General features: G+C 43.8%; 2 protein-coding genes across 6 annotated transcripts in view; both read right to left on the reverse strand.

The window, feature by feature from the left end:
* LOC127602267 (craniofacial development protein 2-like) overlaps positions 1 to 25,932 on the reverse strand; it is a 159,468-nt gene that overhangs the window by 69,158 nt on the left and 64,378 nt on the right. The gene's annotated exons all lie outside the window — the stretch shown is intronic.
* Positions 15,518 to 25,152, reverse strand: si:dkey-90l8.3 (LIM domain transcription factor LMO4.1). 5 transcript variants are annotated; one of them, XM_052068383.1, is made up of 5 exons: positions 24,760 to 25,142; positions 23,886 to 24,144; positions 23,678 to 23,774; positions 22,910 to 23,068; positions 15,518 to 16,299 (listed from the first exon to the last, which is right to left on the reverse strand). In XM_052068383.1, the coding sequence occupies exons 2-5, from the start codon at positions 24,098 to 24,100 to the stop codon at positions 16,291 to 16,293; spliced, it is 480 nt and encodes a 159-aa protein (XP_051924343.1). In that variant the 5' UTR covers positions 24,101 to 24,144; positions 24,760 to 25,142; the 3' UTR covers positions 15,518 to 16,290. The 5 variants fall into 5 exon arrangements, with proteins under 5 accessions (XP_051924343.1, XP_051924342.1, XP_051924341.1 ...); XM_052068382.1 differs by lacking the exon at positions 15,518 to 16,299 and adding an exon at positions 22,442 to 22,808 and having other exon boundaries at positions 22,842 to 23,068; positions 23,886 to 24,141; positions 24,977 to 25,152; XM_052068381.1 differs by lacking the exon at positions 15,518 to 16,299 and adding an exon at positions 22,442 to 22,808 and having other exon boundaries at positions 22,842 to 23,068; positions 24,977 to 25,151.

The following is a 25,932-nucleotide window of genomic DNA, read 5'->3' on the forward strand; positions in this document are numbered from 1 at the left end:
GGGGACTGTGTTTGCAGCCTGCTCACGACAGTCATCAGGGCATCACACGCTGCATCACTATTAGCCAACGGGGGGATGTACACTGTCACGGCTATGACGTGTGAGAATTCCCTCGGGAGATAATGGGGCCTGAGGCTAATGGCTAGCAGCTCAATGTCCCGGCTGCAGAGTTTGTCTTTGATCGTGATATGCCCCGGATTGCACCATTTGTCGTTCACAAAAACAGCAAGTCCCCCACCTTTTCTCTTTCCACTCCCTTCATTCCTGTCCGCACGTATGAGTTGGAAGCCTTCCAACTTGACATGTGTGTCCGGAGTGATCGCTGTTAGCCACGACTCTGTGAGTAGCATTAGGCTAGCTTCGCGGTACTCCCTTTGATGTCGCGTTAGCGTTCGCGTTAATATTGTGCTCTGAGATAATGTTGATGATTCGTTTTAATGCATTATTAGTTATTGATTTTATGTCATTTTATTTTTCGGTATTGTATGGTTTTATATTGTCAGTCAAAAAATATTTATTGTTAAATTAAGGATTTAATGTTATTTTTGAATTTCAGAAGCACTTTAAATCTTTTCTGTTCCAGTTACTAAAGCTATTCTTTGTTGTAAGTTGGTCCATATTTCTTTCTTTTTTTATTCTCTTATACGTTAATAAGGATACTGTGTTATGCAAAGGTGTACTTATAACAATTTTATAGACAAATTATACTATTTATAGTCGTGGGGGTGGGGAGGGGCGAAATGTTTTCCTCTTCCTTGGGCAGGTATGAAAGAAAATACTTGAGACCCACTGTCTTAGAGCAAAACACCCTGCTCAAGTTTCTTCCAATGCTGCTGGATTATAACAATAATGGGCAGAGCAAAAGTTTTGACAATTGTTTCAATGGGTACAATTTAAGGAATGTGCTATGAAAGCAAAGTCATCTTGGATTGTTTTGTTTCACTGTTGCATTTCACAGAAGAAGAATTGCATTCAAGGATAAAATAAAGTTATTGGAATGTTCTTTCAATCCATGTCTACTTTTAATAAATTATTTTACAATTTAAAAAATATTTTATATATGTGTATGTACTGCACGTCAACCTCACAGTGTAGAGGTACCGGGTTCAATTCCAGCTCCGGCCTCCAAGTGTGGAGTTTGCATGTTCTCCCCGGGCCTGTGTGGGTTTTCTCCGGGTACTCGGGTTTCCTCCCACATTCCAAAAACATGTATGGCAGGCTGATTGACCACTCTACATTGTCCCGAGGTGTGAGCGTGGGTGATTTGTTTGTCTCTGTGTGCCCTGCGATTGGCTGGCAACCGGTTCAGGGTGTCTCCCGCCTACTGCCTGAAGGCACCTGGGACAGGCTCCGGCAACCCCAGCGACCCTTGTGAAGATAAGCGGATCGGAAAATGGATGAATAGATAGAGATAGAGAGAGAGAGAGAGAGAGAGAGAGAGAGAGAGAGAGAGAGAGAGAGAGAGAGAGAGAGAGAGAGAGAGAGAGAGAGAGAGAGAGAGAGATAGAACGAGAACCGAGCCTCTTTAAAAAACAAAACAAAACAACTTAAAATGAAGCATTAAAAATGCTCTAAAACTACTGAAAGGTAACATAATTTACAAGACAAAAGCCAAAATAAAAAACAAATGCAACGACAAAGAAATGGTCCGTTGTTTCATTCAAAACTCTATCAGAAAATATTGATCCCATCAAATCAGCATGGCTCCTCTACAAATAATTTAAGGATTTGCTTCAACTAGTTTTATTATCCATCCATCCATCCATCCATCCATCCATCCATCCATTTTCCGAACCGCTTAATCCTCACTAGGGTCACGGGGGGTTGCTGGAGCCTATCCCAACCGTCTCCTGGTAGTAGGCGGGGGACACCCTGAACCGTTGCCAGCCAATCTATTATTATTATTATTATTATTATTGTTGTTGTTGTTGTTTGATTTTTCAAGGATAGATTTCAGTTTGCTTTTCCAGTCTTCAATTGAAGCCTTTCTGTGAATGTGCTGTTTTCTTGTTGTTTAAAAAAAAAAAAAGCTAACAATTATTTTCTTTAGATTGGCATTCCAATAGGACCTCATTTTTTTTCATGGGATACCAGGTTACCCTCAAAACAATGTTATTAATTTCATGTTTTGTAAGCGTGTTACCTCTGGAATCTGCCCCTGCGTCTTGTGTCTCCACCAATCAACAGCTTGCTTGCATTTGTGCCAAGCTCCTGCAATGACCTTGAACAGGATCAACTTGTGATATGGCAAGCTTGATCACACTGAAATGCATTTTTAAATGAATGCATAATCAAACCAGGCTCAGTTAGAGCATCAAAAGCCACACTTTTTTCTTCTGAACCCATTTCATCCTTTTTCGATCGCGCTTGTCCTCATTAGAGTGGCATGTAAAATGGAGTCTCTCCCAGTTTACTGGTTGAGAGGCACGGTACACTCTGGACTGTTTTTAATCTAAATTGTGGAAAAAGTGTGGATGATGGATGGATAGATGGAATAAAAAAAAAAATAATAATAATAATAAACATATTCTTTTTACCATTATGGTCATTCATATTAATATGGGGGGCATTTAATAAATGAGGTGAATTTTTTGGAATAAGGACTTCTAATCAAATAAAGCTTCGTCCTGACTCCGTCACTTTCAAGCTTTGTGAAAGTCTGAAGGGGCAAGCTCTGGGCTGTCAAGGGGGATGAGGGGAAAGTTCCCATTGCAGCTCGTTGATGGTCTGCACCATTTGGGCTGCTGTGTGAAGCCTTGCGTTGTCGTGATGCAAGATGACTCCTTCTGAATGATGACCTCTGCGTTTGTTCTTTTTGTCTTTCTTGAACTGCCTCATTAGTTCACAGTAGTTGGCAACAAGTTTGAAAGTGACGATGAAGTCAAAAGTTTTTTATGCTGAGGTAATATGGAAACTTGTGCACAGGTGTCAAAAGTGTGGGACAGTGCTGGGAGACTACATTGGGAAAAAATTAAGCTTCTATCTGTATTAGAAGTCCTTATCCCGAAAAACTCACCTTATTTATTGAAATGACCCTCGTATTATTATTATTATTATTATTATTATCAGGGCAGCCCGGTAGTTGACTGGTTAGCATGTCTGCCTAACAGTGCAAAGGAGCAGGGTTCCATTCCAGGCCCGAGCCTTCCTGTGTGGAGTTTGCATGGTCTTCCCGTGCCTGTGTCTTTTCTCCAGGTACTCCGGTTTCCTACCACATTCCCAAAAAAATGCATGGCAGGTTGATTAGGCACTCCAAATTGTCCCTATGTGTGATTGTGGGAACGAATGATTGTTTGTCTATGTGTGTGATGCAATTGGCTAGCAACCACTTCAGAGTGTCGCCCCCCTACTGCCTGATGATGTCTGAGATAGGCTCCATGACGCCTGCAACCCTCGTGAGGATAAGGAAAATGGATTAGTAGTAGTAAAAGTCTTAGCACAGTAGTAATAGTAGCCGTATTAGTATATAATGACAGTGTATTTGTTTGAAATGCAAACGCATGTTCAAATAAACGCAAACAATATATCGTTGGGGGACATGCAGCCCCATGCTGTGTGCAAACATAACGCCAGCCTCCTCCTGTTCCCTCATTTTAGAGGCTTCAATTAGAAAACAAGGCTGGGCTGTTGTGAGTTAACTTTAATGGCCAGTAAGGGGATAGTGACTTTAAAGCCTGCCCTTCTGGTAGGAAGCAGTTGGAAAACTCACATGGTGCAAAATTGGAGGCCAATCAACCCTGTGGTTTAGGAAACAGATGCGCTTTGGGGGGTTTGTTCTGCAGAGAACGAAATATACTGATTTCCATGTTTCAAAAGCTTATCTGTAAAAGAACATGATGAGAAACAACATTTTTAAGTTATGAGACTGGTCAATAACCACTAAAATCTATTTTAGACTCACGTTCACACCAAAGTCTTGCATCTGGCAGTTCAAATTCCAAAGCAGAAGGAATTAGACGACTGCACTACTAAGGAGTTTGAGGGTCACACCAAAGAAAAACATTACATTAACATGTATATATTATCCTTATAATATATTATATTAGCACGTCGGCCTCACAGTGCAGAGGTGCAGGGTTTGATTTCAGTTCCGACCTTCCTGTGTGGAGTTTGCATGTTCTCCCTGTGCAAGTGTGGGTTTTCTCCGGGTACTCCATTTTCCTTCCACATTCCAAAAACATGCATGACAGGTGAATGGAACACTTTAAATTGTCCCTCGGTGTGAAGTGATTGTGAGTGTAAATGGTCGTTTGTCTGCATGTGCCATGCGATTGGCTGGCAACCAGTTCTGAATATTCCCTGGCTATACTGCCCTAAAGACAGCTGGGATAGGCTCCGGCACCACCCGCAACCCTTGTGAGGATAAGCAGATTAGAAAATGGATGGATGGATACAACAATACAATAGCTAACCATGTAAAATGAAGGCTTTTGATTGGTAACCGGGACAGCACTCTTCGTTTTATATACAATCTATCTATCTATCTATCTATCTATCTATCTATCTATCTATCTATCTATCTATCTATCTATCTATCTATCTATCTATCTATCTATCTATCCATCTATCCATCTATCCATCTATCTATCTATCTATATATATCTATAGATAGATAGATCTATCCCTATAGATAGATCTATCTAGATATAGATCTATAGATAGATCTATCTATAGGGATAGATAGATGCAGAAATAAACATATATATACTATATCTATATCTATCTATCTATCTATATATATCTATAGATAGATAGATCTATCCCTATAGATAGATCTATCTAGATATAAATCTATAGATAGATCTATCTATAGGGATAGATAGATAGATAGATAGATAGATAGATAGATAGATAGATAGATAGATAGATAGATAGATAGATAGATAGATAGATAGATAGATAGATAGATAGATAGATAGATAGATAGATAGATAGATAGATAGATAGATAGATAGATAGATAGATAGATAGATAGATAGATAGATAGATAGATAGATAGATAGATATAGTATATATATGTTTATTTCTGCAGTAGGAATATTGGGTGCCATCATCAAATTTGGTTCACTATTAAAATGTAATCAAATTCTCTGGGAGAACTGGCCTTCTTCGGCTTCTGCCCCATGAAACACCTTGGATAAGCATGAGAAAATGGATGGATAATCGAGTTAAAAAAAAAAATTCAAGGGTCAGCACAAGCATGAAAATATATAACAACACAGGTAAACGAGCCACACAGTTAGTGCGTTTCTTTCAAGAGCACAGTGAATTTGTCTGTTTTTATTGCCAGACAAGCTATTCACATTGACAAAACTTTCAACTGGCCGACAAATGGAACATTTTTCTTCTGCCCACAGCTTGCCTGCATCCACTTCCTGCCAGAAAAAAATTGTCTAACATAAGGGGAATGATATATGATCCTATTCATTCATCTAAATTGGACAAAGGAGGCCCACACATCTGAGCTGTGAAAGACACTGTCCCGATAGCGACTGAATGAGCCACAATTTTGATGTGTGTGTTTGTGTGCGTGTGTGTGTGTGTGAGTGGAGCAGTTCCACATTCTGTACAAATTCTTCAATGTGTGTGCTCATGAATTGACAATCACTTTAGTGCTGCAACTATGACTTTCCCTCAGATTATCTGTGTATTTTCATCAAGTGTGTGCCTACCAAGTTTTTAGCGTGCATATGTGTGTGTGTGTGGGGAGGGGGAGGGCACGAGAAAGGGGGTAGCGTGAGAGGTGACATTGTTGCATCTGCTCCTCATTAAAGGGCGCTAATGAACGCATGTGTGTTCCACCTGGTTTGATGGAGTGGGGGGTTGATGAGGGCCTGGCCTTTCCCGGCTTTAAAAAAAAAACTGTCCCAAGACAAACAGGGCAGCTCCATCCCCAGACGGTCATCTGACAACAGTTTGTTGGTTGCTCCTCTAATGATCACGGTGATGCCTGCCAATCCGACCACATCTCCCCCCCAGTAGCGAGACTCTGACTCTCATGGAAGACCGAGGAGGAATTAAATCATTCGCAGTTTAAACAAGGTTGATTAGCTTTTAAATGATAGAGGATAAATATTGACTGAAAATAGAAGTTTTACATATGCATATTACATTTGATCAACTGAACTGAATTGACATGGCCTTGATTTTAGAGTGTTGGCTTCAATGAAAAATGTGACTTCTTTCTTTGTTTCTTTCTTTCCTCGCAGAGATTTGCTTCGTCCTTGAACCCTCCGATGGATCTGTAACAGAAAGTAGTCTGCCCTTGGCGTAAGATGGCCGCATCATCTTTTTCGTGCTGGGTGAATGGTCAAATTTAGCCCGTTTGTGAATTTGGTATACGCACTACACCTCACTGGGCATTCCTGCCACACCCCCCAGGTGCATCTTGCAATTTGTTGACAAAATGCAGACTCCATCATGCACAATGGGAGATCTTGCAGTTCACCCGACAATATGATGCACAGGCTTCAGTGAGTACAGTATTTCTGTTTCCACAATGTCAGGCACGGCATACATCGGGGAACTGCACTCCAACTGCTCTGATTATAAGGCAAATGAGGGATGCTTGTCAGGTTTTGCATGAGGTTAGAGGACCTAAAAAGCAGAGAGGCAGGAGGAGCAGGGTAGACTGAACAAAATATACAGTATTAATAAAAAAAATACTTGCAAAACCAAATGTAATCTAAACAAAAAAACATGAGATAAAAACCTGCGCGTGCACGAGACATCTGAACTGAACTGGAACAGTCATACTGAAGTTTTCCAAAAGCCATTTTACTCCTCGTTTGTGTGTGTGTGTGTGTGTGTGTGTGTGTGTGTGTGTGTGTGTGTGTGTGTGTGTGTGTGTGTGTGTGTGTGTGTGTGTGTGTGTGTGTGTGTGTGTGTGTGTGTGCGTGCGTGTGCGTGTGTGTGAGTGCCGACTCCCACAGGGGCAAACAAGTTGAGAGACACCTGAGGGAAGAAATGCAAGTTAATGACGGTAACATTGGTATACGAACGTGTGCAAATAACCATTTATCGAGTCCAAAAAAAACAGAGCAATAAGTCAATATAGGAAATATCGTGACAGGCCTATGCCTCAATGGTGACAATGCCCCGTTAGAACCAACCTGTGCAAAGTCTAGCAAAGTAACAAAAGAAAGAAAACTCCCGCCCACGCACACAGTTAGACTGCACTTTCCACGACACTTGGGCTCGACACAAAAAAATAGGGCCCTTTGTGCATTCAGACTCCTGCAGCAACTCTTTTTCCAAAATGTGACTAACGACAAATCTAGTGGCATGTTTTGATATGGGGACCCCCTCCAAATTGCAAACAGAAAAGAAGATTCGCAGTTTTTTTTCACTCTTTGAGGTAGCACTTATTTACACTTGTCAATTTCATGTACAGATCTGCGTATGTGGTGCATGCAGCGGACACAGTGCACGAATGTGAAAATGATTAGCACTCTGTCATTGTCCAAATACTTTTAGACAGTCTGCACAATAGAGCACAACACCTTTGGTGGTTGTAAAGTCAGGGTCCGCTCTCTTGCCATTTGTTTTCCCACGCATCAAATGACTTAAAATGATATACATGGCAAACAATAAGCTAAAATGAAAAAGTGATACAAACACAATGATAAAAAGTCACAGAATATAAATCATAATCCAATAATATAAAGGGCAAATAGTGTGACAATCAGAAAGATGATAGCAATCAATCAAACACACATGTCGGGAGATGATTCGCAGGAGCTGGCAGCCTCTCACACAGAGCTGAAGTCTGCTTTATGAATCTCTTGTTTGGACTGTTAGGTGCCTCCCATTTACTGTACTTTGTCCACAGTTGTTGAATGTATTATTTCCAGGGTTTCATCGAGCAGTGACACAAACGAAGAAACTGTGTCTCATCATTGTGGACTACATCATATTGGAGCATTTCATAGTCAAGCAGCATTTTTTTTTTCTTTACTGTTGCACTTTTATCAAAATTCATGTGTGGTGGAATGCTAATTGTCACACCGACGCTGTGTGTTGTGAAGCGTTCGCTCAGGGTCCTTCCAGACTCTGCCAGATTTGACATTCATTCAATACCCAAGTGCACACATCCAGTGAGCATGCAACCTTTTAAATGTCCCTCGGTAGCCTGACCTCTTGACACTCTATCATACTTTTACCTAATGAACGAGCAGCTTCAAAAACATTTGGACGCTGCACAAGCGAATAGCTTCTTTGGAGCGACAAATTTTCTGGAACGTGGGACTGACTCATACACTTCTGACGCGTCTAAGATCTAAAATTGCCCCTATGCTGAAATGAGTTGTTTTACAGTCAGCAAAGGCAGGTACACATTGGCTTAGATGAGATAGCTTTGTCGCCGTGAATTCGGAAGCTTTTCAGGAAATATTATTTGCTCATTTTCAGCCAAACGTTTCAGAACTCATTGGCAAGAGCAGATAGACATTGACCTGAAGTACATTTCAGGCAAAGAAATCAAATGTTATGCAAGTTGTCCCCAACCTTTTTTGTTTCACGGACCAGTAGAGACAAGTACATGCTCTTCACGGACCGGCAACCATTCTTTTCGAAGCTTTTAAAGGGCCAGTTTTTTAAAGCGCTGGTACTGACAACAAATATAATTAGAGAGTAATTGAACATTTTGTTAACATGGATTTTTTTCATTCATTTCAAACAGCGTTATTGTGCTGTACAACAAATGTAGGATCATATAAAACAACACAGTGAACTACTAAGAAATGGATCAATCGGGAATAATAAATACACCTTTTAATGTGAACATTCATTCATTCATTCATTCATCTTCCGAGCCGCTTGATCCTCACTAGGGTCGCGGGGGTGCTGGAGCCTATCCCAGCTGTCTTCGGGCAGTAGGCGGGGGACACCCCGAATCGGTTGCCAGCCAATCACAGGGCACACAGAGACGAACAACCATCCACGCTCACACTCACACCTAGGGACAATTTAGAGTGTTCAATCAGCCTGCCACGCATGTTTTTGGAATGTGGGAGGAAACCGGAGCACCCGGAGAAAACCCACGCAGGCCCAGGGAGAACATGCAAACTCCACACAGGGAGGCCGGAGCTGGAATCGAACCCGGTACCTCTGCACTGTGAAGCCGACGTGCTAACCACTGGACTACCGGGCCGCCCTAATGTGAACATAATAATATTAAAGTCATGATCCTTCATAATGCTTTAGCATCATTGCTACTTACAAATATGACTGAGTAAAAGATGACACGATTGATTGCTGCTTTCATCCGGTAGGTGCCGGCTAGTTATTAGCGCTAAACTGCTAATGTTTACGTAGTCAAGCTGCGCAAACTGCATTTTCATGCTTTCCAAATGATCACATGGGTGCTGCTTGTTCAAATTATTCAACAGGTTTCTTGTGTTGCCTTGTTTTTGGTGACTTACCTCCTCCACTTCGCTCTGGAGAAACCGCTAAGGGAGGAACTTCTCTTGTCAAAGTTGCTTCATTTTCAGAAGTCATGGCGGCCCATTAGCTGCGTGTGTAGCTGTACGGTCGGTCAATTTGTTACAACTGTATAGCTTTCTTCTTTCATTTATTGGCAGATTCAATTTATTTCAACTTGCAAACCAATGTTAGAAGGCGGACTCCGATTGCCATCAGCTCGCAGGTGTGTCTTTGTGCGGCTCGGTTCCAAACGGGCCATGGCCCGGTACCGACCCACGGACCGATGGTTGTTGACCACTGTGTTATGCAATAGCCAAGTCAAATCACATGTCCTGAATCGGACTGAGGATGCATTTCACTTGCTGAGGGGTAAATGCCCCAAGAACAGGCAGGAAATGAAGTTGCAGTAGGGCAGAGTATCAGCAAGAATTAAATCCATTTGTCTGGTGATTGATGTCCATGAGTCCCAGACTTCAGGCTCTTACTGACTGGAAAGCATTTGCAACCTAACATTTTTAAAAATCTAAATTTGATTTCACACTGTTAATTTGTCCCAGAGACACGGCGACCCAGTGGTTAGCACATCCGCCTCACAGTACAGAAGTCAAGGGTTCGATTCCGGGCTCTGGCCTCCCTGTGTGGAGTTTGCATGTTCTTCCGTGCCTGCGTGGGTTTTCTCCGGTTACTCTGGTTTACTCCCACATTTCAAAAACATGCAATGCGAACCAAACTCTGACATCGGTGGTATAGTAACCGAACAGCCCATATCAGGGGGTTCGGTAGCCCATACCCCCGAAGCACCCTTCACAGAAATCCCCGAGGGATACGGTCAAACACCTTCTCCAAGCCCACAAAACACATGTAGACTGGTTGGGTGAATTCCCACATACCCTCGAAGACCCTGCTAAGGGTGTAGAGCTGGTCCACTGTTCCACGGCCGAGACGAAAGCCACACTGCTCCTCCTCAATCTGAGGCTCGATATCCTGACGGACCCTCCACACCTCTGAATAGATCTTACCCGGCAGGCTGAAGAGTGTGATCCCTCTGGAGTTGGAACACACCCTCCGGTCCCCCTTTTTAAAAAGAGGGACCACCACCCCGGTCTGCCAATCCAGAGGCATTCTCCCCGCTGACCATGCGATGTTGCAGAGGCGTGTCAACCAGGCCCCACAACATCCAGAGCCTTGAGGAACTCCGAGTGGATCTCATCCACCTGTGGGGCCTTGCCACCGAGGTGCTTTTTAAACACATCAGTGACTTCAACCACAGAGATAGGAGAGCCCACCTCAGGGTCCTCAGACTCTGCTTCCTCCACGGAAGGCGTGTTGGTGGAGTTGATGAGGTCTTCGAAGTACTCTGCCCACCGGTTCACAACGTCCCGAGTCAAAGTCAGCAGTGCCCCATCCCCACTATACACAGATGTACACTGCTTCCCCCTCCTGAGACGTCGGATGGTGGACCAGAATTTCCTCGAAGCCGTCCGGAAGTCTGCTTCTATGGCCTCACCGAACTCTTCCCACGCCCGGGTTTTTGCCTCGGCGACCACCAAAGTTGCGTTCCGCTTAGCCAGTCGATGCCCGTCAGCTGCCTCTGGGGTCCCACAGGCCATAAAGGCCCGATAAGAATCCTTCTTCAGGTTGACGGCATCCCTTACTGCTGGTGTCTACCAGCGACTACGGGTGTTGCCGCCACGACAGGCACCAACCACCTTTCGTCCACAACTCAGATTGGCCGCCTCAACAATGGAGGCACGTAACATGGTCCATTCGTACAAAATGTCCCCCGCACCTCCTAGGAGATGGGAAAAGCTTTGCCGGATGTGGGAGTTGAAACTCTTTCTGACAGGGGATTCCGCCAGACGCTCCCAACAAACCCTCACATTAGGTTTGGGTCTGCCAGGATGGACCGGCATCTTCCCCCACCATCGGAGCCTACTCACCACTAGTTGGTATTCATTTGACAGCTCCGCCCCTCTTTTCAGCCGAGTTTCCAAAACATGCGGCCACAAATCCGATGATACAACCACAAAGTCAATCATTGAACTGCAGCCGAGGGTGTCCTGCTGCCAAGTGCAGATATGGACACCCTTATGTTTGAACAAGGTGTCCGTTATGGACATCCGCACAGAAGTCCAATAACAAAACACCACTCAAGTTCTGATCGGGGGGGGGTGTTCCTCCCAATCACGCCCTTCCAGGTCTTACTGTCATTGCCCACGTGAGCATAGAAGTCCCCCAGCAGAACAAGGGAGTCCCCAGCAGGAGCACTCTCCAGCACACCCTCCGAGGACTCCAAAAAGCGTGGGTACGCGGAGCTGCTGTTTGGTGCATATGCACAAACAACAGTCAGGACCTGTCCCCCCACCCGAAGGCAGAGGGAGCCAACCCTCTCGTCTACCGGTGTGAACCCCAATGTACAGGCACTGAGCCGGGGGGAAATGAGTATGCCCACACCTGTTCTGCGTCTCTCACCGTGAGCAACTCCAGAATGGAAGAGAGTCCAACCCCTCTCGAGAGAACTGGTACAAGAACCCAGGCTGTGTGTAGAGGCAAGTCCGACTATATCCAGTCGGAACTTCTCTGCCTCACACACCAGCTCAGGCTCCTTACCTGCCAGAGAGGTGACATTCCATGTCCCAAGAGCTAGCTACTGCAGCCGAGGATTGGACATCCAGGGTCACCGCCTGTGGCTGCTGCCCAGCTCACATTGCACCCGACGTCTCTGGCCCCTCCCATGGGTGGTGAGCCCATGAGAAGGGGGACCCACGTTGCCTCTTCGAGCTGAGCCCGGGGGTGTCGTCCCGGCCACCAGGCGCTCGCCAACGAGCCCCACCTCCAGGCCTGGCTCCAGAGGGGGGCCCCGGTGACCCGCGTCCGGGCAAGGGAAACTGAGTGCCATTTATTTTATTCATCATAATCGACTAACATGCCGCCCTGGTTTATTCTTCTTTCAAAGATTAATGAATACATACGGTCTTTTACATTCTTAGCAAGATGAATAATGATAGTAGCCTCATAATTCTTCAATATTCCTTCATTTTTCCACATCCAGGGCCAAAGAGGCGAAGGAAGTGATGAACGTTTCCTGCGGTGACTGCCACACGTAATGACAATTGAATGGCTGCGCGCCTTGCTTACTTTGAACTGACAACGTAAGACTTCATTCAGAACTTGGGAGTGCTTGTTAATTTGATATGCAAATAGCTGAGCTGTCACTCTGAGACGGTTTTCACGAAAGACAGCAGCCGCCGTCACATTGACAGACAATGGAGGGAGTTGTAGCTCCCACAGTGAACGGCATAAGCACGCGATCCATGGAACCGACGCCAGTGCCACCTCTGCCTGGCCCTCTTTGGCCACAGGCATCAACACGCACAAACCTGATTGGAAGAGAACAGCCGCAATTAGCCCCCCCCCCCACCCCCGCCCCCCGTCCCCCAAACTGTTTACGGGTGACCTCAGCTCAACCTTTGCCTGTATGACCAGCGTTGTCCGCTTAGAGTAAGGTGAGCACGTTATTGCGAAGGTGGGGGTGGATTCTAGGCAGTGTTAAGTCAAGCAGGAACCCTCGATGTTGCTAATTTATTTACAGATTTAATTAGATGGATAGAGCCCTCACAGATATAAGAAAGAGAGGAGATGTTGCCAGCGTTACAGCACTTTAATTATGGTAGCAGGCTCCTGATCCCTGCGCTGCGCTGTCTGGGGAGCCAGTTAATTAAAATCCTCATTATTTTACTTTTAATTAGTTCCCCCCTCTTTTGTTTCCTTTCACCATATGGACGTGTTCCGTGGTCAAATTAACGTAATTGAGCTAATTAAGCCGATCACTTTAATTATTCAAAGCGTTCCGATTGGCCAGGAGAACTTCTCTCGCTCTCCCATTACTGACATTCCTGCAAGACGCTGGGAGTTGTTCAGTCTTTGTCATTATATGCGCCTCTACTCCCATGCGGAAGGCACGCTGAGTTATGGCTCCTGCATGCATCACTTCCTACATGTTCCAGCAATGTCTCATGTTTCACCAGCATACAACGCGGCACAGCGCAAACGACGTCAACCAGTTCAAAATCAGCTCCCCAAACGTCTGCTCATTTTACACGCGGAGGTTATGACAAATGAGGCCTCGTTGACGGTTGGGGTGCAAGTGGCATCGAATCAACGGAGGTCGTTTGCTGCTGCGTACAAGCTGTAGCTTTGCCGAGCCGGGCGGCTTTCACAAGGATGGTGAAACAGTAGACAACGGTTGCATTTCATGCTTCAGAAAAAGAAAAAAAAATCATGAGAACCAGATGGCAGTTTTACAGCAAGCATACTTTTGTTGAGCCTCTTGCCCAACTGTGGACTCGACTTGTCTATCAGGAGTAAACTTCACTGCTAAGTTTACATAAAACGTTGAAGCGCGTGGAACCTTATCTCATCATGATGTCCACTCCCAAGTCATATCGATGATCAAAGTGATAGAAAAGAGACCAAACAAACTTGCACCGCACCAATTCCAGAGTAGACACTTTAAGTACCTATACTTTTACAGCAGGTTATTGTTTGACAGCATTTTCCTTTTTTGACTACGACTTGTCTAAATTAGGCCAAGGCATTGTGTTCAGTCATATTCAAAACATGTTGCGGCGTCCATGTTTTGCCCCAATACATTTTGGTGAATGTCAAGATACTGGGGTTTCTTTGCAAAATGTCTTCATATCATTAAATATTACCCTTGGAGAATATACGCTCTCCTCTCCTGAGTGCTGCGAAGTGTTGGTACCAATCAATGAACAACATCTGGGAGGTCAAACCAAAAGCAGAGCATCACTGATTCTTTGCGCCTTTTCCCCCAAGGAGCGAGAGAGGCCTCATCGTCAAGACGGAGGCATCAAAACTGCGTCTTGGCACTGTGTCACAAGAGTGTCTGGCTCCCGACACTTTTCATCATGAGCAAGTAAAAATATCCTGGCATCATTTGTGCCTTCACCGAGCGTGCGGTGGTTGAGCTCATGCAATTACTCTCATCTCCATGTGTTAATATGATTAATTAGCAGGAATAAACACTTAGCTATGACACAGGCTACATGGTGAGCCCCACACCTGCAGAAGCTCTGATAAAAGACAACGCCTCATGGCATCGAGCCTTTTCTTGAGACCTGCTAATTGCTATCTGAAAACGTTCGGGCTAATTAGGAAGAGGCAGATGAGCCTTGATTAGTTTGAATGCAAAGTGTAACTTGCGGTGCGGTGGGAGCCGAGAATGTGCCGAGGTTTTAGTTCTTTGCCATCACGATACAAAGATAATTGTAATTGTGATCATTTGCATACGTTAATGAATTTGCATGACGCCCCTTGATCAAGACGTGGAATAAATAATTGATGCCGTATCAGCACCTACCATGACAAGTGGGACATTTTCCGAGGAGCTAAGTGCATTAAGGTGCAAGTTTGATGGCTGCAATGCTCCCGGGCAAGGTGCAAAAGTAGAGCAGATGCAATCTCATGCTTGCTGCGCGTTGCATACTATCACGCCGAAATTATCCTCACCCCTCTACTGGGATGCCACTTAAAAGTTTTTACATGCCATTAAAAACGTGCCCAGACTTAAAGCTAATTAGACGTCGCTTTGTATTCGAGCAAACAATACAGCGTGGTGACAAAAAGCACAATTGCAGCATGATAAATAAATGTGTCCAATTGGTTGAAATCCCCAAGATTTCGTTAGGGCCACTGCCCTTTAATTGGGCCGCTTTCAGATGAGTCTTTATTGTCGAGGCAGGCGGTCAGCCACGGAGCCAGCAAGCCACAGGATATGCCCCAAGTTCAGCCTCCCAGGAGCACCAACGGCACAGATACAGGGCTCATGTTTAATTGCTTCTGTAAATGGTCAGAGCTCAAGCCCCTTAATTCCATTCCCCAAGGTAATCAGCCATGTTTTAACCATACAGGGCTAACATGAGTGAGAGAGAGAACGCTACAGCCAACGTGCTCGGAACCAGGAACAACTCCGGTGCTGCAAAGGGTGAGTTCAGCTCATCCACGAAATTCTTTGTAATTGGATTTTTCCTCAATAAAACCATCATTTGCTTCCAAACATTAACCAGGAAAATCATGAAGAGTACAATTTATTATGGAAATTACATCTATCAACAATGAAAGGTTCCTATTTGGGGTATTTTTCCCCAATAGTGCTTTAAACGTTTGTTGCATCATTTTCAAAACAGCAGTTTTATTCTGAATGAATGCATTTCTTATGACTGTAATATACACTTTGTGCCTGACACCCATCCAGTTTTATAATTCAACACCCGGAGTACAAGGTCTCAGACAGACATATAAAAGAGACGGATCAGAGTTCATTCCAAACACTGACACTTAAAATAATGCCACTTGGCACAAGACGTTGACGGTCATATTTGCAGGAGTCCATCAAACTCTCATTCAAGCATGTTTTGCTCAATCCACTGATGGATGACGGTTGTGGTCTTCTGGCTTCATCAGAGTCCAGAAGAGTCTCTGCTCGTGTCAGCATCTGCCACTTTTGTACTGAACACCAGGGGCCCCATACGGAGGAGAAAAGTCATGACGATTCTAAGGGCTCATTCCCAATCGTCCATTACAAAATACTAAAAGAGCATTTTCAATATTTTTTTTTCCTTTTCAGGGGGCCCCCCCAACATCCTGGCAGCAGCACCGTGCAACACTCCATAAACATGACTTTGGATGAGGGTTCTGGGATTCTGTGATATGACGAGGGGGTGGGATTTCACAGGAAGAAAGTTGCCCCTTCGTCAGAGGGAGGTGTGATGTTGAACAGAACTCACTCACAACAATGGCTACAGTAGGGGGAGAGAGGAATTAAAGTTTCAGCGCGCACTTTACTCAGCACACCTGCAAAGAAGACAGGAAAAGAGCAAGGACGTGTTGAGGTAAACTGGAATCGTATTTCACTCATTTCTTGAGTACAGTAATTACAAAAGGGTTTGTCACACGTAACAGGAAACATCTTAACTATCAGTCCAAGAGGACAAAAGGGCCTTGATTACATTCTCATAAAACGCTGTTTCCTAAATCCAGAGAGGAGTTCAGTTCGGTGAAAACTGTGACATAAGAACAAATGTAGAGGATGAATTGAAGAAAAACATTCAGCAAATTGCCAGATTAAGGTGGAGCTTCTTTCAACCAATCTATCAAAATCACTCAATCTGTTGACAAAAGGAAGATATGTGGAAAGTCAAGTTGAGTTGAGGGAAACTTATGGTGCCACATTCCATACTGAGACTGCCTTTATTGAACCACAGCACATATTTTTTGTTTGAAAAAGCTCACGGCACACCGCCGAACAAAATTGTCACAAAAAGTGCATGCGCAAGTCAATTATATACTTTCTGCTATCTTTTTTGTTGTATCTTGTCATGATAAGAAGCTGGCATAGATAGATGGACAAAGATACATCATTTGTTATAAATAAATAATTACCTGACCAATTAAGTGAAATTTGATCATTTCCCATGGCATGACTTAAGAGCTCTGCTTTAGACAGAGATAAAAGTGGACTTTCCTGAAAATTCCGGGGGGGAAAAAAAAATATATATATAATATATATATTAGAGCTGTCAAACGATTAAAATATTTAATCTAATTAAAAATGCAACTGTCATAATTAACTCAAATCAACAAAAAAATTAATTGTGAATACTCACACATTTTTTATCGTTTCTGAATTTCCTTTTACATTTTTTGTCCTATTTTCCCCCATTTTAATGCTCTCATCAACATGAAATCATGAATCCGTTTTCTATGTGCCAAATGCAAATATTTACTGAAATAACAATTTCGATTTTCAATTTTACATGAACATTTTTCACTTGGTGCAGTTATTCACACATAATCTCTCACACAATATTACTGTCCATCATAATGGTGAAACAAATATTTTGTCACACAACAGCTGCTTTAACAGCTTTTTTTATTAAATCAAAACAGAGCAATATAACATTGTAAAGTGCACATCTAAGGTACACTAGTACTCAGCCTATAGTGGATTTAAACCATGGTTGCATACTTCATTTTTCTCAAGTTTGCTTTCCACACAGCAGTCTGTTTCTGTATGTTTGTTGAAGAATAACGAGACACCGGACACCAGTGTTCATTATGTGCCACTGTATTGGAAACTGCCGGCCGTACAAACAAGCACACACACTTCCCCCGTGCTGCAGGGGCAAACCATTCTGAAAGGGGGGGTTTCACTCCCCCTAACACAGTCAGGCCATGTCGATTGTATTGTTCCTTCTTGCGTGGAAGTCTCTCTACGGTTTTGTGTCGACCTCATTTCGAATGACTACACTTGGTTCGATGACAACACTGGAGTCATTTTACTTTCACTCGGTCGCTACCACTGTAGCGCACTGACACTGTCAGACGAACACAGAGAAGCTCCACCCGCTCTATTTACATGGACAGAGAACACTGTAACCTTCCACACAAAATAGTTCCAAACAAGTAACAATCACGTCAGTGGCATACATCGCCACTTCCCCCGTGCTGTAGGGGCAAACCATTCTGAAAGGGGTGGGGGGGGGGGTTCACTCCCCCTAACACAGTCAGGCTATGTTGATTGTGTTGGTTCTTCTTGCGCGGAAGTCTCTCTACGGTTTTGTGCAGACCTCATTTCGAATGACTACACTTGGTTCCATGACAACACTGGAGACATTTTACTTTCGCTAGGTAACTGTCAGACGAACACAGAGAAGCTCCACCCGCTTTATTTATATGGACACGGAACGCTCTAACCTTCCAAACAAAATAGTTCCAAACAAGTAACAATCGCGTCAGTGGCATACATCGTATACCTGTATGATACACAGAGAGAGAAGAACAGATAACTTTGGTCTTGTCAGTGGAGCAATATGGCAACTTTTTAAAAGTAAACTTTCCATTCATAAACTCTTTAAGTATCCGTTTTCGGTGGCTCGCACTGCCGTGGCTGGCAAAACAGACATGGGCGTAGACTTCTGTTTTGTTCCTGGTGTATTTATAGAGTAATGTAACATCCGTTTGTGACGTGTGCCGCGTTAATCTCGTGAGAAAATATTTAATCCCGTTAAAATTCATTTAAATTAATGCCAATAAAAATGCACTAAACTGACAGCTCTAATATATATATTAAAAAAAAATCCTCATCTCACCCCTCGGGTGGTGTCCGTCCCTCATTCAGCTCGGGTCCTCTACCAGAGGGCAGGAAGCTTGAGGGTTCTGCGCAGTATCCTTGCTGTTCCCAGCACTGCACATTTCTGGACTGAGATGTCCGATGTTGTTCCAGGGATCTGTTGCAACCACTCATCTAGTTTGGGGGTCACTGCCCCGAGTGCTCCGACCACCACAGGCACGACTGTCACCTTTACCTTCCAGGCTCTCTCCAGCTCCTCTCTGAGCCATTAGTATTTCTCGAGTTTCTCATGTTCCTTCTTCCTGATGTTTCCATCACTTGGGACCGCTACATCCACTACAACGGCTTTCCTCTGCCCTTTATCTATGATCACGATATCTGGTTGGTTCGCCATTACCATCTTGTCAGTCTGGATCTGGAAGTCCCACAGGATCTTCGCTCTGTCATTCTCCATTACCTTCGGAGGTGTTTCCCATTTTGACCTTGGGGTTTCCAGTCCATACTCCGCACAGATGTTTCGGTAGACTATGCCAGCCACCTGGTTATGGCGTTCCATGTAGGCTTTCCCTGCCAGCATCTTACACCCTGCAGTTATGTGTTGAATCGTCTCAGGTGCCTCTTTGCACAACCTCGATGGCTCTGGTGCTCAAGGCCTGTTCCTGAGCAGCCAGGATGAGTGCCTCTGTGCTGCCCTTCAGGCCAGCCCTCTCTAGCCAGTGATAGGACTTCTTGAGATCGGCCACTTGATTTATGGTCCGTGGTACATCCCGTGTAGGGGCTTGTCCTCCCATGATGTTCCCTCTTCCAGCGCCTCATCTTCTGTTCCCCATTGTCTGAGACATTCTCTGAGTACGTCATCCGTTGGAGCCTTCTCCTTGATGTATTCATGGAGCTTGGATGTTTCATCTTGGACAGTGGCTCTCACACTCACTAGTCCCCGGCCTCCTTCCTTTCGGCTTGCGTACAGTCTCAGGGTGCTGGATTTGGGATGGAACCCTCCATGCATGGTTAGGAGCTTTCGGGTCTTAACGTCCGTGGTCTGAATCTCTTCCTTTGGCCACCTTATTATTCCTGCAGGGTATCTGATCACTGGCAGGGCATAGCTGTTTATTGCCCGGGTCTTATTCTTGCCATTGAGCTGGCTTCTTAGGACTTGCCTCACTCGCTGGAGGTATTTGGCCGTAGCCGCTTTCCTTGTTGCCAGTTCGAGGTTGCCATTGGCTTGTGGTATACTAAGGTACTTGTAGCTGTCCTCAATGTCTGCTATTGTTCCTTCTGGGAGTGAGACCCCTTCAGTGCGGACTATCTTTCCTCTCTGAGTCACCATCCGAGTACATTTCTCAAGCCCGAATGACATCCCGATGTCGCTGCTGTAGATCCTGGTTGTGTGGATCAGAGAATCTATGTCCCTTTCGCTCTTAGCATACAGCTTTATGTCATCCATGTAGAGGAGGTGACTGATTGTAGCTCCGTTTCTGAGGCGGTATCCATAGCCTGTCTTGGTGATTACTTGGCTTAGGGCAGTCATGTCCAAAGTCCGGCCCGGGGGCCAAATCTGGCCCGCGGTCGAATTTCATCCGGCCCTCGGCCCCTGTCATAAAATCAGTGCCGTCTGGCCCGCAGGTTGGGCGCAATGGAACACGTGTTGCATTGACTCAGGTCTCGTAGACTGGTGAGTGATGTTTCATAGAGTACTGCTTCCCTCTAGTGGCTAAATGATTAATAGCATTCACTAAATGAGTAATAGCATTTAGACACTAGAGGGCATCACTCACGAGTTAACAAGACATCACTCCGTGTTTATATTGACTGATATGTCATATTTCAAATGATCCTTGCAGTTGTGGATATGTGTATTGTTTGTTCATTTCCCTGTTGTTCGAGTCAAAGGTTTTGTGACTATTTAAAAGTCATGGTGATACATTTTATGTTTCAAATCAATCAATTTGCACTCAGGAGACTTCTGTTTAAGAAAAAGTCAAGTGAATAAGCAGTTGCATGTGATATACCTGTTTCAAATGAACCAAAAGAAATTCTTAAGATTGTTGAAATTAAAATAAAAATGGAAATGTGAAACAGACTGGCTTACTAAAATTTGTTGAACAATATTGTTGTTCAATGTAAAGAATGTCAGCCAAGGTCGGCCCCCCGACATTTTACCACATAAAATCTGGCCCCCTTGGCAAAAAGTTTGGACACCCCTGGCTTAGGGGGTTCAGTCCTATGCAGAACAGCAGTGGGGAGAGTGCATCACCTTGGTATATGCCACATTTGATGGACACTTGGGTAAGTGGCTTGCCATTGGCTTCAAGTGTGGTTTTCCACATCCTCATCGAGTTCGCAACGAAGGCTCTTAGGGTCCTGTTCACCTTATACAACTCCAAGCATTCAGTGATCCATGTATGTGGCATCGAGTCATAGGCTTTCTTGTAATCAATCCAAGCTGTGCACAGGTTGGTACGTCAGGACCTGCAGTCGTGTGCGACTGTTCTGTCAACCAGGAGTTGATGTTTGGCTCCTCTAGTATCTCTACCAATGGCCTTCTGTGCTTCGCTCATGTATTGATCCATGTGTCCACTTATCTTAGCCGCAATGATGCCTGACATGAGCTTCCATGTTGTGGAGAGACAGGTTATTGGCCGATAGTTGGATGGAACTGCACCCTTCGAGGGATCCTTCATGATCAGGATCGTTCGCCCTTCGGTTAGCCATTCTGGGTGAGTCCCATCCCTCAGCAGCTGGTTCATTTGTACTGCTAGGCGCTCATGGAGTGCTGTGAGTTTCTTTAGCCAGTAGGTGTGGACCATGTCCGGGCCTGGTCCGGACATACACACACATATATATTATATATATATATATATATTTATATATATATATATATATATATATATACTGTATATGTACACACACACACCTGGCCGATCACGCATTAGTTTACACAAAATGCTATTCAAATCCTCGACATTCAATGATTAATATTTCTTTAGTGTGCACACCTGCACCCTTTGTGGCTTCCGTTCTCACCGAAATCCTTGAGATATGGCGAGGCCATGAGAATGCGAGGCGAGGGTATTCTTGTTGTGGCGACGCCACTTGAGCAAAACGAGCCTCAGCGGTAGATAGTCGCTGCTCTCTGCTGTGCGTGCGTCAGCTCGAACATGTACGCAAGCGCGTCTTTTGATTTCAACCAATCAGCGCCGACGCAACCAACGCCACACATGACAACAGCTAAGCTAAGCTAACCGAGACGGCACTCGAAGTCGGACGGACACGTTTTTCTGCCAATCTGTGTGTTTCCCTTTTTGTTCAAATATATTTTTATGACAACTGTCTTGTCCATGGCGTCTTTTATTTGTTCCACTGGGGTTTTATCAAGTGTGTTTATAAAGAGACGAAAAAATCTCTTTCTTGTTACTGGTGTTGGTGCCTCAACATGGCTACGCTCGTCAAAGCAAAACAACGAACTCAAACGCGTGTTCATTCAATGTTGTCAACTAATATCTGAATTAATTTTAGGCATTTTCCCTCAATTTTCCGGAGAAATTTTCATTAAAATTTGAAAATCCGTAGGACTTTCATCTCTGTTGGTCGAAAGATTGGCTATATACACAAACACTATAATAAATAGATAGATAAATAGATAGATAGTTATTTTACAGACAGTAAGATACCTTGACAGAAAAAAAGTTGGACATTATGAATATTGTCTATGCATGTAAAACATTTGTGTGGGTATAAAATAAATTCAAATAGATATTTCAGCTTTTTCCAGTTTGTGCTCATTTTTAATGTTTATATATTATTATTTATATATATAAATATATAATATATATATTAATATTTATTATATATAATAAAATATATAATATATATATTATATTTCCGCATTGTTTTCATGCCGGACTGCCAATGCATATTTAGTACATTATGTTCTAAGTGAAGCGAGTTGATAATGACACAGGATGTCGGACACAAAACACCAGAACGTAATTACACTCTTTATGGCGAAAAGCAAGGCTCGAGAGAATTTTGAAGCTTTATTTCAAGTCAATTTCGCAGATGTTTTTACTGGTGTCATTCTCGCAATTATCTATGTGCCATTGTAATACCGGTAGTTTTATTCTCTCATGCTGGGACCGGAACATCTGTGTTCACTTTGAATGTTAAAGTATTGGTTGAAAACAGGACTTTATAATTGGGAGTTATCATATTGTACCCGTTTTCAGTTTATCTGCCATATATATATATATATATATATATACACAGTATATATATATTTTTTTCCACACACACACGCATATAACATGCTAGATATGTAAAGAGTAAATTTACCTTCTGATCCGTCATCACAGAGTTACTTTGAAGTTGTGGCAGGTGGTTGCTGAGCAAGGTAGCACTGGGTCTGTCGTGCTCACAGAAGATTGTACCGTTGATGTAATGGAAGCGATCTCCAGGCATTAGCCTGTTTCTGCACGTGGCACAGCTGAAACACTGGCGCAGAAAAACGAAATGTCAGGCCCGTATATTGATCAAATCAACACAGCAATATCATAACAGCTTCAATGATATGCCATGTACAAACGATGTTTGATTCCATTGTGTGATTTCAGGGTGTGCACGGGATAATGACAAAGACAACACTGTCATTTTGAAACTTGCCTGAATGTTCATTTCAAGGGCTACATCAAGTTGTTTGCCTTCATAAGGATAATGTGCAGTTTTACCGAACACTTTCAAAGAGCGCTTGATGTAAAACATCTTTATTATTGTCGGGAAAGTTTGTATTGTCTCTTTCATGTTGCTATATAAGATAACCCCAATATTAGAAACGCAAATGAGTGTGAAGCGCATGACAACAACAAAAAATGAATTATGACCTTGTTTGTTGACAGCATCCAGCAAAACTGAAATCAATTATCTTCTTTCACAAGGCATAATTTTCAGATACGGCTTTCGTTTTGGTCTCATTCAAAGTGCGCAGGTACACCTAATGACCTGTCTAAGTCTATGTTTGAGGCTTAGGGGGAGGAGTACCCTAGATGTTTCTGTCAAACACACAGCAGGAGGCAAAACAGGCTCAAGTGGGAGCCATGGACTTACCTTGAGGTGGTAAACATTTCCCTGTGCCCTCATCACCATCTCATTGGCTGGGATTGACTGGCCACAGGCACTGCACGCCCCGCTGTGCCCAAACAGCCTGCAAATTAAAAATGGGGGGCGAAAAAAACTGTTTGATGCAGCCCCCATATGCTAAAAAGCACCCACTTCCTTTTTCCTCTTGCTACTTCCTCGCCACATAAGAGCTCACCTGATGTAGTCGCTGCGGCACAAAATCATGCCTCCTTTGCTGTAGCAGGTGGTGCCAATGTCGCCCAGCTGGGCTTGGCAGCAGGAGCACTTGAGGCAGCGAGTGTGCCAATAACGCTCCATGGAGAAGAGCAGGAAACGGTCAGCGATCTTCCCCCCACATCCTGCACATGACCTTGGGGCCGGCGCTATGCCTGATGCTTGGTTGTTCACCATAATGATGTGGGCCCTCAGAGGCTCCTGGACACAGGACGCACCTACTGGAAGTAAGGCGAGCGTGAGGCGTATGCCGGTGTCATAACTGACCATTTTGGCCAGATTAATAAGAGTATGTTGTTCAGTTTAATGGCAAACATATGTTTGGTTGAAAATGTGAAGTTCCGTTTCTGTGGATGATTTTCATATTTAATTGGAGTTAGAGTTCAATATGCTGTTATACTTACTGATCAATACAAATAAATAAATATAAATAGCTCAACATGACTTGCAATTTACCAACTACAGGTAGTAAGTTTGCCAAGACTGTACTGCACGGTATATAAAACGTAGTATAATTTGGTATATGCTTCAGTGCGGCAAAAATGTATTTTGACGAAGACAATCTGTTCATGGTCGTGTATTTTTTAAGTGAGAGCGAAGCAGGAAAGTCAGCAAAATAGCAAATGGGAATTTTGGAAGAATGCCAGCTCTGAAGCGGGATGTATTCACGTCAAAGAGTTTCTTTCCGAATCTGTTCTCAATGTAGTACTGAAACTTTTTCGTTTTAAACAAAACGGTTACAACGATAGCGCACAAGTTCAATGAAAGCCTCGCTTTAATGAGCGCGCGCTCAGACGGAAAGGAAAAGAAAGAAAGGAAACAGCCGTGTTTGTTACCTTGTCAAGCCAAAGCTTTTTCGACTGCGTTTAAAATCAAAGCAGGGTGGACAATAGTTCTCACAAAAATCTGGTTGAATTTATGGCGGTGAAACTTGACTTAGGCATGACAATTTTGCGGATCCATTGCTCTGTAGAAGAGTGTGCCAAAAGAAGAATTAAAATCCCAGGCCAGGATGGCGCGCAGACGGCAAATAGTTTGAGAAAAGTCTCTCACTTGGAGCTCCACGAAGAAAGAACTCCTCGAAACAGCGAGGAGACGACACGACGCGCCTTCCTTTGGTTCCCACTCGCTTTTCCAGCTGTCCGTCCGATTACACGCCTTCAACTGTTTCTGACGCTTATGACAGGGACCCTATTCATCAAATTGCGCAAGGGTTTATTTAGTTTGCAGTGAGCGGACGTAGCGACGTGGGGCAGGAAACAACCAATAGCTGGGCAGTGGGCGTGGTCAAACTCACAATGATTTAGGGTTTTCTCGTGGCGGATCATGTGCGTCTGACTGTTCGCACACATTCGTTCGGTGATTAAAAAAGAAATAAAACGTTTATATGTTACATTTTCTACAGTTATTTACTTTACGCACAACCTCAAAAAATGGTAGACGAGCTCGTCTCACTGGCGGCGTCTATCTGTAAGGGCTTCCGGACTAGTAGGTAAAACTACTGGTCACGGTTTTTTTTTTTAGTTTGTGATAACGTCTGTGAGCAAGATAATGCTGGGTTGCCACGGCGTTGGCTCTCGAATCACGTGACAGCAACAACATCCTCGGTTTGAAGTGGTGTCTCAGCTGTGTTAATAACAAAGCTGAGGTGCGACTGACAAGTGAAGTGATCGGATTTCTATTAACATTACAACGCGTATTAGGACATGCTGACGATTGTATGTATTCGTTTTGTATTTACAAAACGCAATATATGCTAATTTGTTTAACAAGCTGCGTAATGCATTTCAAAGAAAAGTTTTTAAAAAGTCCAAGGTCTGTTTTTGTGTATTTGTTTTTTTTTTTGTTTCTCACTATGGGAAGTCAATTCTGTTCATAACCTTTATGGACAGAATTTGTAGGCTGATGCATTAAGGGGGTTTGTTTGGTGACCTCAGTATTGCATCTCTGCCTTGTGCAGATGATGTGGTACCGTTTGCTTTTTCAAGCTTCAGTCTCCAACTCTCACT

This window comes from Hippocampus zosterae, chromosome 6 (assembly GCF_025434085.1).
Source record: "Hippocampus zosterae strain Florida chromosome 6, ASM2543408v3, whole genome shotgun sequence".
Lineage (NCBI taxonomy): Eukaryota > Metazoa > Chordata > Actinopteri > Syngnathiformes > Syngnathidae > Hippocampus > Hippocampus zosterae.

What these genes read in the sequence shown, in the direction of transcription:
- si:dkey-90l8.3 (XM_052068382.1), bottom strand. Translation starts at nt 24,100, where the DNA reads ATGGTGAACAACCAAGCATCAGGCATAGCGCCGGCCCCAAGGTCATGT. An exon ending in TGCCGCAGCGACTACATCAG is followed by an intron (nt 23,775 to 23,885) that starts GTGAGCTCTTAT and finishes TTTAATTTGCAG; the next exon opens with GCTGTTTGGGCACAGCGGGG. An exon ending in GAAATGTTTACCACCTCAAG is followed by an intron (nt 23,069 to 23,677) that starts GTAAGTCCATGG and finishes TTTCTGCGCCAG; the next exon opens with TGTTTCAGCTGTGCCACGTG.